General features: G+C 40.0%; 1 protein-coding gene across 10 annotated transcripts in view; it reads left to right on the top strand.

Moving 5' to 3' along the window:
* The window catches only part of PDE1A (phosphodiesterase 1A), a 197445-nt gene extending 189865 nt beyond the window's left edge, over positions 1–7580 (top strand). For 9 of the 10 annotated variants that reach the window (XM_052676054.1, XM_052676053.1, XM_052676052.1 and 6 more), the window contains 2 exons: positions 857–1132; positions 7461–7580. In XM_052676054.1, the coding sequence (XP_052532014.1) occupies positions 857–1132; positions 7461–7537 (353 nt within the window). In that variant the 3' untranslated portion in view covers positions 7538–7580. The remainder of the gene's footprint in view (positions 1–856; positions 1133–7460) is intronic. The other variant, XM_052676060.1, reaches the window with a different exon arrangement.
* Positions 7581–14904: the final 7324 nt, after the last annotated feature.

Below are 14904 nucleotides of genomic sequence, written 5' to 3'. Positions count from 1 at the left end.
ATTTCCAATTTCTTGATTTTCTTATAAGATGCCAGGAAGTATAATATAGGTTATTTTTAATCAGACTGTTCACCTTTTGTGACTTTTCCATTCTCTGTTTTCTTCATCTTCTTGGTTTGTCTTTGTATGACCTCCCTGTGCTGCTCTACTTCCTGTCTCCTTTCACTCTGGCCATTTCATTTGTACTTTCCATTGCAGAGTCTCTGCAATGGAGCATGCAGTACAGCTTTCTGTGAACTTTTTTTTTGGTCCTGTTGCTGCTGACCTCTGAAGCACAATTTTTTGTTGTATTTTTTCCTTTCCCATTCTGTATGTTCTGCTAGCCAAGGAGGCAGCAGAAATGGATTGCATGCATATAGATATTTGAAATGTGTTTCGGCTTAAGCTATTAGTTGCCGTACTGGGTTTTTCCGGCCTGAGGGACAAACGCCCTTCAGGGCTTCCCTTCAGAGCCGATGCCTCCCTCTTCCTGGAATGGTGCTTCTCTCCATGTCCCCTCTCCATTACAGAACTGGTGAGCTCTGCTTCTTCCAGTCGTATTATGGCAAGCTGGTGCTTCAGCATGAGGCTCTCCTATTCCCACCCTTTAGCATACAGTGTATTTGTTGCTGCTGCTCATATTACCTCCAGATAAAGAAGTACATGTTAGAGGTCAAACCAGAAAGTAGACTGCTATGGTTCAGTTGCAATAGCATAATCAGGATCTGACCTATATTTAACTCATCAGTGCACCTGTCCTTGTGTAGAAAGTTTATGCTCACAGTGTTCCCATGTGCAACTCAGTCACTACTCTGAAATCAAACAACTGTGGCATATCCTTCATATCTAATTCGCATGTTTTGTTCCCTCTTTATAGAAGAACTTGTGAAAAATGTTGATGAACAGAAAAAAGACCAGAGCAGAAATTCCACAGATGCACAGTTACAGGAAGAGACAAGAAGCAGACAAAATGAGAGTAGTCAGGGAAGTGATGGTACAGCCTGTCCTCCCAGACCCATCGTCCTACAAGTAGTCACTTCCAACACTGCTCTGAGTGATGAATCCAACTCAGAAAAATGCACTAACTCTGATCCGAACCAGAAAGATCTCACCGATGCCCAGCAAGAAACACAGAATACAGACCCACTGAATGGTAATACTTCATGACAAAGCACCAGTCAATCTAATGAAGCTGTCCAGGGTGAAGCTGCAGCAGTGTCTGGTATCTCCCTGTCTAACTTCGACAGTGGTAAAATATTAAAACAAAGTGTTGTAAGAGAGTTTCTTCAGGAGTGTGTAGAAGCAAAAGTGTCCTAAACCCATTAATTAAAGACATTTGATATAAGCAAATATCATCTTCATATATTAGTTATTTGGAATCTAGTAGAAAGTGCTTTACATAAAATATCAAAACTTTTAGTTGAACAGAAGAATGATTTTAAAGAAACTTAAAGGTGTGTTTGCAGTTAAATAGCACTTTATTACTGAAGAATCAGGTAAACTTCCAAAATTAACAAAAAAAGTTAAATACTTTTAACTTTTGCTCTTATTATAGGTAATTCCTGTTGTGCAATTAAAATGCAAACCCTTAACTGAGGCACTTCATATGACTGTGGTGTTGTAAACCATTTCTGTATAATGTGAATTTGGAATTAACACTGATCAATTTACATAGATGTGATTTGCTAGCAGTAGTAGGCATGGGACTGCATCATCCTCTCAAGAAAGATCAGTCTCCTGATTGTAATGTGCTGGACAGGCAGAAAACCAAAACGTTCGTATGATGTCGGAATTTTTTTTTTTTTTTTTTTTTTTGAGAATGCATGTATTTTCACCACAAGGTGGTTATGATTTGGTGTATGTTTATTATATGACGTTATCAGTTCAAGATGCCCAAGCAATATGAATAGGTTTTATGGAAGTAAGAGAAATCACTGTGCATTTTTATAGTATCTTCATATGGTCCGAATAGTTTATTGTTAGAGTATGTTTCAGATATTAGGGTAATAGGAATAATCAAGGTATAATGGTATTGTTTCCCTCTCTTCCAATTATCACACTAAGCTCGTTAATGCTGAGCTAACAGTGAGCCTTGCAGTAATGTGCCAGAAGTATGGCAACGTGTGAGCAGCGATGTTAAATGCTTATAAGACTTAGACTAGACACAAGTATATGACTTGGCATATTTCTGAGCACTTCCTTTTATGGAGAACTCCCACTTATTCATTCTGGAGTCCAATATTCACCATTTGCATTTCAGTGCTCCCATGCTTTTGTTGACAGATTTTTTTTTTTTTTTTTCCCCATCAGCAATAACAGATGGTTAATTTAGGGTTCTAAATCAAAACATTTACACAAAAATTAATTCCACAGCATTTGAAGTTGTGTAGTGTAGCAATTGGACAGATCAATACAATGGGGAAGGCATTACAACAAAGGTGTGGTGATGGAAAGACCAACACAACTGAAAGGTGCTGTAAGGGAAAGGAAGAAGATTGCTCACCCGTATCAGAAGATTCCAAGTTCACAGGGGAAAGCTTCACCAAGGAGGGATTCACACAGCTGAATTGCCTTCACCTGTGCAACTCAGAGCTGACCAGGTCCTTTCCCTAGGTGCTCAATCAATGATTCAGGCTGTGACTCAGTAGTTCCCATACATCTAGCCGTTGACATTTTTGTCTTTGATATGTATTTTTTTGTACCTTTTTTCTATTAATGCTCATTTTGAAATTTATGTGCTCTAGAAAAGTTTCCCGTCTACTGAGTGTAGAGTACAGTAGGAAAAAAACTGTGTCTGTTGTCTTTCAAGCTGCGAAGAAGACGTTTGTGCTGTAGCTGTCATTTTTATGGAAACAAATAGTTTTGGTAATGTCCTGAATGAAAAACCAGAGCTTTTACAGGTATATCACTCACCCTTTGTATCACTAAAGAGGCAACAGTATCTAAGCTCTGTGGGATGGTAGCAAGTTGTGGAAGAAGGAGTGATAAATCTGGAGACATAATGCCTCAAGTTATCAATTACACAGTAGGAGAACTGGTGTATTATTTTTCAAGGTAGCTTCAGCGGTTGAGCTGTGTGCTGGCACTTAGTGGGATCCCCCAGCTTACCCCTGAGCCATAGCAGATTTTATAGCTGATAGCCACAAAAAGTTTTGGTATAATAATGTACGTTTCTCTACAGAAACTTAACATCTGTACCAGAAAAATGTAATCATCTGCATAAGATCTTTGGAAACAGAAGAATTTTGTTTCTAAAAAGGAAGGATTTTTCTTCAGACTGCCCTGTTCTATAAGCCATGTCTTTTCCTCCTGGTGAGAGTGAGAAGTAGGGGCTGCTGCTCATGCTGTTAACAGAACGTATTCCCAGCTATAGCAAGTTCTTATGAATAGTTTCCAAACTATGTTTCGGCTGTAGTTTGTTAATGAAGGCAGTCATTGTAGGGAATGATACTGTTGTTTAGAGAATATCTGTGTTCCCAGTTCTTCACATCTTGCACTTTTTTAAATTCTTTCTAATGGACTTGTGCATCCTTGGTCAACCAACTTAAGCCTAAATGGTATTTTTTACTTTCATGAACCTTTTGTGGACTCCGTCATTAGTAACTCCTAGTTCCACCAGCCCGAAAATGGCAAGATGAGGCTGGATTTCTCCTTTTGCTGAAGAGCTGTTTTCTCATTTATGCTGTTGCAGATATTTAATTGAGTATTACAATGCATAGAAGAAGGGCATTGATTGGGTTTTAGTTTTAAAAGGCATCTGATATTTGTAGGTCTTTTGCTGTCATTTTTTATAATAGATATTTCTGTGAAATGTCTGTCCTCTGCACTATGTTGGATTTGCTCTTAGCCATCTCCTTCTTCGTGTTTGTATTTCAGTAGAGAGAAATCACAGGAAAGTGGAGAGCTTGATGTTTTGACTGGTTTCTGTTCCATATTAATGTTTGAGCTGACCACCCACTGAATGTGTTCTTTTAGATATTCTGTGCAGAGGGTGTAATGCTTGATATCAGATTTACTTATCTGAAGATACTTGATGTTACAATGCCTTTGTCCATCTCCGTTGAGCTTTCTGCTGCTGCAAGGTTTTATTGGTCTGCCACCATGCCATTTATGTTCTGTTTTTATTACATTGAATTGTTTGATTTATACTTTAATAACATTTCATTCTTGCATTTTCTCAATTTTCTCCAAATTTAAATGTCGTAGGAAACTATTTTGAATACTTTCTGGTCTTTTGAAATGACTTACAGAAAGACTGTCATCATATTCTTCAGACTCTCTTTTCTAAGGACAGGAGGGCAGCCATTTTGCTATTTCACTGACATATATACATGTGGGCTCTTGTTGTACCTGCATTAAAACAACGTACTGCTAGAGGCTGGGGCATCATACTTACTACAAAGCATAGGTCCTGGCTCTCTGAGACAAAATGAATTAAAACTGAGGTTCAGCAGCAGCTTTAAGTACCTCTGCATCAGTAGTGCCACCATGTTGCAGCAAAAGAAAAGAGAGACAAAGCAGGAGCTCAGTATTGAAATAGCTGGCAATATCCAGTACCAAAGGGAATTGTCAGGTTACAATGTTTCATATTTCTTTTATGTTAGTGAAATGTAATTCTTGTAAGTGGAAGGACTTTCCTTGAACTGTCATGCTTATTTAGACAACAACAATAACACTGATGGTTTTGCATGGTTTTTCTTGCTGCAGTGTGTGCGGAAGTTGGTGTCTAATACTGCAGTTGTTGAATTCTACTGGATTGGAGAATCAGCCATTCATGAGTAGCATCAAGAGTACAGTACTTCTCACTTAGCATGTATTTTTCAAAAATCAATGGCATATAAAAATCCCTTATGAGGTGCAAACAATGAACCTTAGAGAGACCTTTGCATATGCTGAATGTGTAACTCAAATTGCTGCTGGTTTTCCTGGGTAGAATTTACTTCTTACTATGTGAGAAACGGAAGAATTAAAGGGAAAAAGACACCACATATCCGTATTCAATCTAGATTCAGCCTTGCCCGGAAACCATGGTTAATCTTGAATGTTATTTTTCTTCTCTCATCTGTTGTTCCTCCACATGGTGCAACGAGTGCTTTTCTGTTTAGCAACCTAAAACTTATGGGTTGGCTCTGGCATTTCTTACTGTCAACATATGAACGTCAGATAGGAGCAAATAACTTTTGTGCCTTTCCTCACCTTCGCAAACAAGTTGTGGTCAAGATGACCAGAAGGGAGAGCTGTGCATGATGCAGCACTGTTTAGCCCAGCAGGATCTTTCCCTGCACAGCACTACATCTCTGCTTCTCACTTCTACACCTGTGTTGATGACCAGCAGACTCAGTCAGGCCACTTTGTAAAAATAAGAGCAGGTATTTTCAACAGCTTCACTTGCAAGCTGTAAAAGGCAGTATACATATCTTTTAAGTTTTCTTTGTACATTTATCTGGACAGTATGAACATGCCTTGGGGGAAAAAAAAGAGAAAAGGTGCTGCTTTCCACTCCTTGCATCACTCTTCTTTCTCAGTTATTTACCACCACATCATACCAGGATCTGTTTCCCTGTGTCCCAGTCAGAGCAAAGAGAGAACTGCTGGGGGAACTCAGGCCAGGACTGAGTGCCTCTTCTTCCACGGCACTGCTCCTCTTCCTCAGTCTCACTATCATTTAATTGCATGTTACAAGATTAAGTGAACTGTTATAAGATGATTTTATTTAAGTGGTGGTTTTCCTTTTCTCCTGGGTGATTTATTAATTGGAGCATTAATTTTAAAAACTGCTTATGTTTAATTAAACAACCTCGTGTTTCAATGATTTATAATGGCTAGTTGGCACGCTTTTAACTTTTCGCTCATGATGATAGCCACATTAATCCTTAGTATCAGAATGTAAAAGGGGACAATAAATCTGCAGTAAGGCAGGATATGGGTAAAGTCATCCCTGGTGACAGTAGAGGACTGTCAGGCACAGTGTGTTGCAGTGAGCATGCAGAGCCTTCAGCAGAAACCTATGGTAAAGCTGCACGAGCTTACAGCAACAACACACCAGTTCAATTAATGGCAACGTGGACAGCATCAAGTAGTACCTGTGCCATGGCAATGCCAGTGGCCCTGGGTGCCAGTCCCACTGGTGCTCAGCAGCTGTGGGTGGAGGTTGTGTGCTTTGTTAGCATTAATTGTGCACCCTGCACATGGGTGGCAGTGGGAACCCAAAAGAGGCTCTGGGATGAGGATAGAGGGAAGGAGATGTTGAAGGAGCAGGTGATGTGCTAATAAAAAGGATAGGGGTAGAAGCCCTCAGCAATTATTGGGAAGTTGCTACAAAGTGTATGCACTTCTGTGAGGAAAGTGAAATGTGGCTCAGGATTCAGTGTTAGTTTTTACGAAGATTAAATGCACAGTGCTGTATTAGAGTGGGCAGTACCCTGGCAATGAAATCACTCACAAAATCCAGTAATGAAATTGTTTGTTTACTGTAATACTGTGGTAAATTCAGGGCTATTCATTTTTTTTTCTTTCCTTGTGTTCATTGTCATGCACTCTTTTTTTTTTTTTTCCTTTCTAAACTCTGAGCCTCTTCTTCAGCTTCAGCTCAATGAAAGACAGTCTTTCAGTGATTTGAAGCTTCCCTTTCAAATCACACATCACCAGCTTTCATTTCTAGTTGCTTATATAGTTTGTTATTGTCTTTCAAAAATTTTCCCCATATGCATTTTTGTTTCTAAACTTTTCCCCTTCTCTCAACTTACTTTCTCTGCTTTTGATACTTATGTGGCTTTCCTTTTTCACATTTTTTTAAGTCAGTATTAGTGGGATCACTCCATCCATTAGTTAAAGCTAAGCATTTACCATACAGTTGGTATATAACTCTGAAATTTGGTGCACTCCCCCCCATGTCTACTATCCTTAATCAGTTAACGATTTTTCCAGCAGTGCTTATTCAAGGAACAGCTTAAACAGGAGCTCTGTTTAATGATTGGAAGTTTGGCATTTATACTGTGTCACCTACTTTGAAATCTACTTGTGTTGCTAGGTGTCACATTCCCTATCTGATTGAATTAATTGAATCTTCAAAACTTGACATTGGCATCTTCCACTCTCTGAGAGCAATTTATGCCTATTTTGGTTGCCTGGTTGCCTTTGGTTGAAGAGGATTTAAACAGCACAGCTCTGCTGAGGGTGATTAGTTATTTTTTCAATAAATCAGAAGTTTTAGAAAAACCTACTTCATTAACACTCTCACGGTGTAGTCTATTGCTTTCGCTCTATCTTTTGCACTTTAGATAAACCACAGCAATTAGTCAATTAAATCCAGTACTTTCTATGCTGAGAAAACAGTTAAAGAAAACTGTGAATGAACCCTCACTGCAACCTTAGTAAAAGAAAGCGGAAAGACATTACTGCCTGTCTAGAGCTCTGCAGATGCTATAAATTTCTTTCGCTTCCTCACTCAAGTTCTTAATAACACTTTTTCTTTCTTCCAGGTGAGCCTACACACTGTAAGCAAACAGAAGATATAGTAAAAGCCACGGAACAGAATGAAGCACTGGTACACAACTAGATTTACTCTTTCTTAAAAGCTTCTGACGTTTCTGGCAGGACAGGTACTTCTGTCATTTCTTTCTTATAATGGTGATAGTTTTGTACCATAAAGACTAGCTCGTTGCTATTATTATTCTCTTTGTTCTATCCTAGTTGTGGGTTTATTACAAAACATTGTGCTTGGAGCATGTTGCAGCCCACTTTTTATGTCCCTTTTGAAGTCAATTCACCATAACGGAAGGGAAAAACAATACTGTGTATCTGAATTCTTAATGTGAGACAAAATAACCATTCAATAAAACATCCTCAAGTCAAGTATACTGAATACTAGAAATATGTGGTAATAGTATAACAGTATTGTTTATGAATTTTTACTTGAATTCTGTTGCAGAAGAAAAGAGCACTGTTCCTACCTCCATGCTCTCAGAGGCTGTTGTCTGTCAACTTACTCTCAGATCATCTTGTTTCAGTGGAGACTGGGCAGAAGGATCAAAAGTGTAAAACATCAAACCCTGAGCTGGGAACTCAACGCACCGAACAAGTCTCAAGACTTTGTCATATTTGTTGTTGCTTTTCCCTTTTCTATTCTGCTTTCTACAACTGGCCAAAATAATTTTTCCAGCCAAAGTTGGACCTTGCTTTGTTGCATCACTGACACCAGCTGTTTCCAAGAGACATGTGAAAACATGTTAAAGATCATCTGCACTGGATTGCTGTTCCGTGTCACTGCCACTGGCATCTAATGGAAATGGAAAGCCAAAACAAAATACTGTTACAGACACTTGTTCATGCAACCATGCTGCATGCAACATGAAAGTTCTACTTGTTAGCTTCCTTAAAATATCTGGAAATGTAAGTATGTGGACTGGGCAGGAAGTCATAGAGTTGTACTACCTATCCTGCATGAATAATGACTCTTTCCCATGTCTGCCACAGGGAGGGAGATGGTGTTTAATAAATCAGTATTGGAAATATCACCCAGTATTATGATTCAAACATACTCAGCTCTACAGTGTTTGTCATATGTCAGCACTGGTGTCAGCCCTACTACGAAGCTGGTGCTTATGATTTCACAGGCGGATGAGGCTGCTACACAAATACACAAAAATTGCTGCCCTCCAGCAACGCATAGTGTTGCCTCTCAGAACTGGAAGGTAATATTGAGGCCTCATATAATGAGTTTGCTCAAATGAAAAGGTGATCGCATGGATCCGACAAAGACCTCCCTTTGCTTTGTTCAAACACCAGAGCATCTTTTTCTGAGAGGCAGCACAAGTGGAGCACACAGGCACTTACCTCTGCCGGATATCTTGGAATGAGCCCTGCAGCCCAGCTGTGCCCACGTTCATCTCTGCTCCTGCTGAGCCTCATGGGACCTTGTGCAGTTTGCACCCAACCTCACTTCCCTCTGTTGCGGCCAACAAGGAACATTCCTCTCTCCCTTCACCTTTCACTCTCCTGGTTAACTTGGGTCACTGCGTTCCATTTTTTGGATCCTGTATTACCTCAATATGACCAAGACTGCAGTCCGCCAAGGGCCACACAGAGGCACGCTTGTGGGGCAGCATTCCTCCCTGCTTTGCAGAGCCCTGGGTGCTCATCCACTGCTTCAGGAACCTAATTAGAGCTCCCATGTACCACAGGCTCAGCCTCCAGAGAATGCGTTTTGTCCTGGCTGAAGAAGGAACAGTAAACCAGCCACCCCACACGTAGGGGCACGTGCTTCTCTCTTCCTTTGACTGTCTCCTTTCTGACAGCAGATCATTGCAATTGAGCTGGGAACAATATGAGCTCAGCCCTGGAATAAGGGCATGCCAAAAGGTGGAATTTCTGTCGTTGAATATGTAAGCCATATACACACTATGCACAGTTAGAGTGTGTAGTTTTAACTTAAGAAATGTTTGTGCATATAGGTTGTAAAAAGTGCATTTAAATTGTCTTGTGTATCTGGTCCAGGGCTTGTATTTGGCATGGACAAAGTTCTGTACAGTGCAGCTGAAGAATGAAATGTTAACAAATGAAATTGTATCATATATGTTATAATGCAATTGATATTTTTTGCTAAGAGTTAAGAATTTATATATTATGGCAGTGTTCGAGCAAATCCTTAGTAGCCTGGATCACTCCGTGCACCTCTGAATCCATTATGGGGAATGTTGGACACATTTTTTTCTTTATAATGAAATATTTCTTATTGTTGTTGCACCAAAAAAAAAGACATCATTTATATCACTTTTTTTTTTTTTCATTGCAAATTGCCATATGCTGTGACAGTAGAAAACTTTCCTGTTTAAGATCTGGTATCTTTGGTCTTATCTCTTTTCTTTCCAAACAAGGGATCTTATTTCAGATATGTTGAGCATCTGCAGTTCCGGCCAAATTTTAAAAGTGCAAAAATTGAGAGAGATACTTAAAAATTAGGCCAGCTACGTCTTTGTCTGTAACAGTGCATTCATCAGCATTGTGATTTATCATTCCCTGAGACCAAAACTTTGGAGCCATCCAAATTTAATGTTTGTATTTACTTTCAATTTCAGACTTCTACCATAGCTGAACTTGACTTTTTCTTTATGTGATTGATATACTATACGAAAATCTTCTTCTGGAAATACAAACAGAACTTGCAGAACGCTGGGAGCATCCTGTGGGGCTTTTGGTGTCCTGTTGTCCTTCAGAAGGTAGGAGGAGCTCCTGAGCTCATAGAAGGCACTCAGTGCCTGCTCAACTCTTCATTCATACAGAAATGTACAAATAATTCTACTTCTTCATTTTTATACAGTCTTAATCACTGTGGTAGGTGTTACTGAAATAGAAGAGTCCTTAGTTTTCCTTTAAAGCCAGATAACTCTTCTTTCTTTCTTCCTTTATTCTTAGCAAGGTTTTTTTCCAGACATGACCCAAAGCTTAGTGTGTTGTTTGGATGAGGAAAATTTAGTTTGGCTGAGGAGACCATAATCGTTGTGTGTCAGTTAAGGCTTTGATCTTGCGTGGAATTCACACTCAGATGGCAGAGCAGCTTCCTGTGGGGGGGCCTCTCCTGGGCAGGACTTTCTCCGAACCCTAGAAGGCTGCACTACCAAAGCATTGCATGGGGCCATAAGAACTGGTGTTTATATCTGCATCTCTCCCACAGCATTATGGGCATGTACCCCTGCATTGAGCACACTGAGGAGCTGTAGCTTTAGATTAGCCCTCAAAATTTTTATTTTGTACTTTTATCTTGAGATATCTGATAAATATATTATGTAATATTGTTATGGTTTATGATCTAGCCAGTATTTTTTTTAATTTAATTTTCAATAAGCAATCTACAACTGTGTGTTTCTCTTCTGCTGTATTTGTCCGTATTTCCTATGATGATATTCTTAAATAAATTTGATTTGAGGGCAAAGATCATGAAGCTCCTGAGTGTTAGTTACAAATCTGCTTGACTGAAGCATTTGCTTATTTGCATACAGTTGTCTCTGAAAAGTGGCAGAGCGCAGCTGGCTGTTCCTGTGCCCTTTTCCTGCCTGTCACTCCGTGCTTTGTCCATGGCTGTGCCACTATGCTGCACCAACTCACTTGCATCCTTGTGACTCCCTTGATGATACTTTCTCTCAGTGTGCTTTACCTTTTTAACCTTTACTACTCAGTCAGCCATCATATGAAGGAAATCATAACCAATAAAAGGTATTGTTTCCCAAATCTTTTTACCAGGGGCTGGCACTGTTAAAATTGCTGGTATTATTCAGGCCAGCACTGATTCTTCAGAATGGGTTCTGTTTTCAGAGGCACCTCTATGGCAGGGTCCAGGCTTAATTAGCAAAGTTCAGTGGAGCAGGGCCTCAACCTACTACAACTGGAAATCAATGGAAAGAATCCTACTGACTTGAATTATGCTCTAACAAGGTGCATGATAGCAATAAATGAAGAACAACTCTGCCATATCTAGTTCTTTGCAGCTCCATTCAGCTCTCTTCAGCTATATGCTTGGGTGACTTTCATCTGTTGCATGTAAGCCAGAAGACAAACAAGCTGCTACTAAGACATCAAATTAACAAAGTAATCAAGTTCCCTAGTGGAAATGTATGGAATAGATGTTTTCAACTGACTACATAGGAGAAAGAGTAAGATATAATATTAACGTTCTTCAATAGCAGATTAAAAAGACTTAACATTATGATAGTTTAGACAAGATTTGTTTTAGAGAGGAGTGTATCCAATTGTAACTTGTTTTTTGAAAAATCAAATCCTTCAAAACCTAAAAAATCCTAAAAATTGAGTAGAAACAACATTTAATAATGTAAAGAAAAGAAAGTGTCATCTCTCAGAAAAGTTTAGGCAGTGTCCCTGGGATAGTTTTGCTTTCCTGATCATTTAATTATTTAGTGGATCTCAAGAGACCTCTTGTCCATGTACCAGGACAAAGATTTAGAAGTTTTACAGAACTCTGAGCTTCTAAACATTCCCCTGGGAATGAAGAGGCTACTCACAGAGTAGTAAGTGTAGAGGGAAAAAAAAAAAACCCACTGTGCTGCAAAGCCCACTTCCCTTCTGCTCAGGCAAGTCCTTTTCCTTCAGCCCATTCTTACAGAGCAGCAAAGGCACACCAACAAGAGTGGAGGGGGTATAGCTCAACTCTTCAGTCAGGAGGAAGGGAAGCAAGTTTTGGTGTTTAGTAAACTGTCAGTTATTTAAGTAATTAAGTTGTTGAGGCAAATTAAAGTTTGCAAAAAAACACCAACAACAAACACAAAACAATCAAAAAAGTCTCAATGAACCAAAGAACAACCAGCCAATCAAAAATGCCACACCCCAAAGCCTAAGCTCAAAAAGATAGGGAAGTCTGTTGCCAACACTTCTTACGTAAGGATTGATTACTATTGGAGAACTTGTAATTAGCTACTGTTAATTTCTCTGTTTTCAGCTGTTTTACCGAAATTTTAGCTGTTTTTAATTCTTCTATTGAAATTATTCTTCCCTTTCTTCTATTCTTCCCTCTCCTCTGAGAGTTATGTTATTCTTTCCAGTCAAAAATGAAAATTTACATCTATTTCTTGAGGCACTCCAATTCACTGGAATGAATAGCAGTGAATTTATGGTGAGCATTGTGACTTAATAGATGATGCATCTTTTTTTCAGCATTTCTGTATGAGGAAGACTCCTATTCGGCTAGTTGCAAGGTGGTTTGGAGTAGGACAGAGCTGTGACTGCAGCCATAGGTAGTTCTGATGGACATGTGTGTGTTCACAAGCAAATAATGGGCGTGAGACCAGGGCTACAGAGCTGATATTCCCAGCAAATTAGAGAATAAAAATGTCATGAGCAATTTAAATATTATTTATAATTGACCTTCATGTCTGTTTTTAATATTCAATCTGCAGAGTGTTTAAAAAAGCAATTAAAAGTCCCATATAATGTTAAAGCCCCTGATAAATGCAATAAACAAATGACATATTCAAAAGAGAGAATCTATGTCCCATTAGGAGAGAAAAAGAAAGATGAGAGCAACATATGGCAGTATAATTAGCATGATTAGGGAAGCACATCAATAGAATTTATGCTGCAGGGAAAATGTAATAAGAAACCAACACACTTTCCTCACTGCCTTGAAAACTGCAAATATCGCTCTCTGAAAGGGAGAAGATGCAGAAAGACTCTCTGGCATTTAAAGCTCTAACTTGTGTTCTTCTGATTATTAAAGATGCACACAGCCATCTGCAAACCATTTATTTTTTGCAGAGTTCACATTGTCCCATTGCTTTGATTAATAAGGAGCAATATTACACCTCAGCTGCTTTTCAGAAAGATGCTATTTTGGAAACCTAATTAATACTCACTCCACTGTTAGCTTGAGGTGTTCGTTAGTGCCAGATACTGAGTTCTTATTTGTTTCTCATTATGTGGAGAGTATTGCTTCTCAATGCCAAGGTTTTTGTTTTGCACTTTGGAATAACCTTTCGACACTGCTGCTCCCCAGCCCTCCCTTCAGAAGAGCGAGTAACACCTGTCGTCATTATTTTAGGATGCCCATTATGTCTGTCAAAGACAACGGGGCTATTTAAATAGTTAGACAGTCCTGATGCACAGCAAATATCCCTGCCATTTTCTGAACAGTTGGGCCAAAGAGAAAAGAAAAATTTAGAAATGTGGCAACGCAATTGTAATTTCAGCTCACCACTAAGGGTCAGTATATACCAAGAAAATGCATCATTACAAGACTAAAACAGAGTCAGTTTCTCTTAGCAGGAGCACTGGATATATTTGTAGAAAGCACAGACTACTTTAGAAGCTACCAGAACCATCCAAGCCTATAGCAGAAATGCCCCTGCTGTCGGCAATGAACACACACAGACTCCATCAGCCAGCTCTACTATGTCTGGAGACCAGCATCGTGTCACCAAGCGGCCTGAGGCCCAGTGAAGGGGCACAGATGCCTTGCCTGATATCTGCCCAGTGTGCTGCTGCTGGGGATGGCCCTGCTGTCTCACTGGGGAGAGCAATGAGAACACAGCACAAGAGATGCTGAACATCAACTCAATTGCCAAATGCCACGCTCGCTGTGGAAAGGTCAAATGTAATTGCATGTGTGATGAACTTACAGAGCAGCTGAGACTCCTATTGCAACTCACCATTGTGCTGAGCAGCTAAAGGAGACAAAGGAATAAGGTAACAGCCATACACACACAAACAGAGGATGTAATCCCTATGAAACCAGCAGTGGAGAAGGTGTCAGCTATCCATCCAGTGCATGGCCAACTTAGTGCTGAGTTTCACATGCCGCCTGCAGCTCTACCTTCTACAAACCTGCCAGCAGAAAGTACAATCACCTCATGTTCCTCAGCAATAAGACCTCACATAGAAAGCCTCTGTCTCACCTGTGTAAGAGAAAGAGAATGAAAGGGAAAGGGGAAAGGAAAGCTGCACAGCGGAGAAGAGAGGAGAGGAGAGGTGGGAGAGAGGAAGGTAGAGAGGGGGGCAATAGAGGGGGAGAGATGAATGAGAAAGGGGGGGCGATGGGGGAGAGAGGAGAAATCTGCATTGAGCTGGGCTTGCACCGAACTCATTTGCATGGTACCAGGCACCAAACTTGCACAGTGGAGGCCCTAGAGCATGCAGGGCCACAAGTCAGTCCCTTCCCACCCAACAGCAGCACTGGAGCCTACCCAGGCCAGGCAGACAGATACCCCTTCTCCAGAGAGCAGCCCTGCCTTGTCATGCTAGATGTGTAGACATAGGTTCAATAGCATCAGCAGCAGAATAATGAGTGGTAATTTTTGTCTAGCAAAGTAGCTAATCAGAGCCTTTTCCAGTTCACATCATTGCAGACAACTAACAACACTTTGAGAAGACTGGGGTAGTTCTTAAAATATTGCAAGAGATTTAGTACTTAAACTGACAGTA

This window comes from Tympanuchus pallidicinctus, unplaced genomic scaffold (genome assembly GCF_026119805.1).
Source record: "Tympanuchus pallidicinctus isolate F22 unplaced genomic scaffold, pur_lepc_1.0 scaffold15, whole genome shotgun sequence".
NCBI lineage: Eukaryota > Metazoa > Chordata > Aves > Galliformes > Phasianidae > Tympanuchus > Tympanuchus pallidicinctus.
Note: the sequence above shows the minus strand (reverse complement) of the source record. Positions and strands in the feature narration are given on the sequence as shown.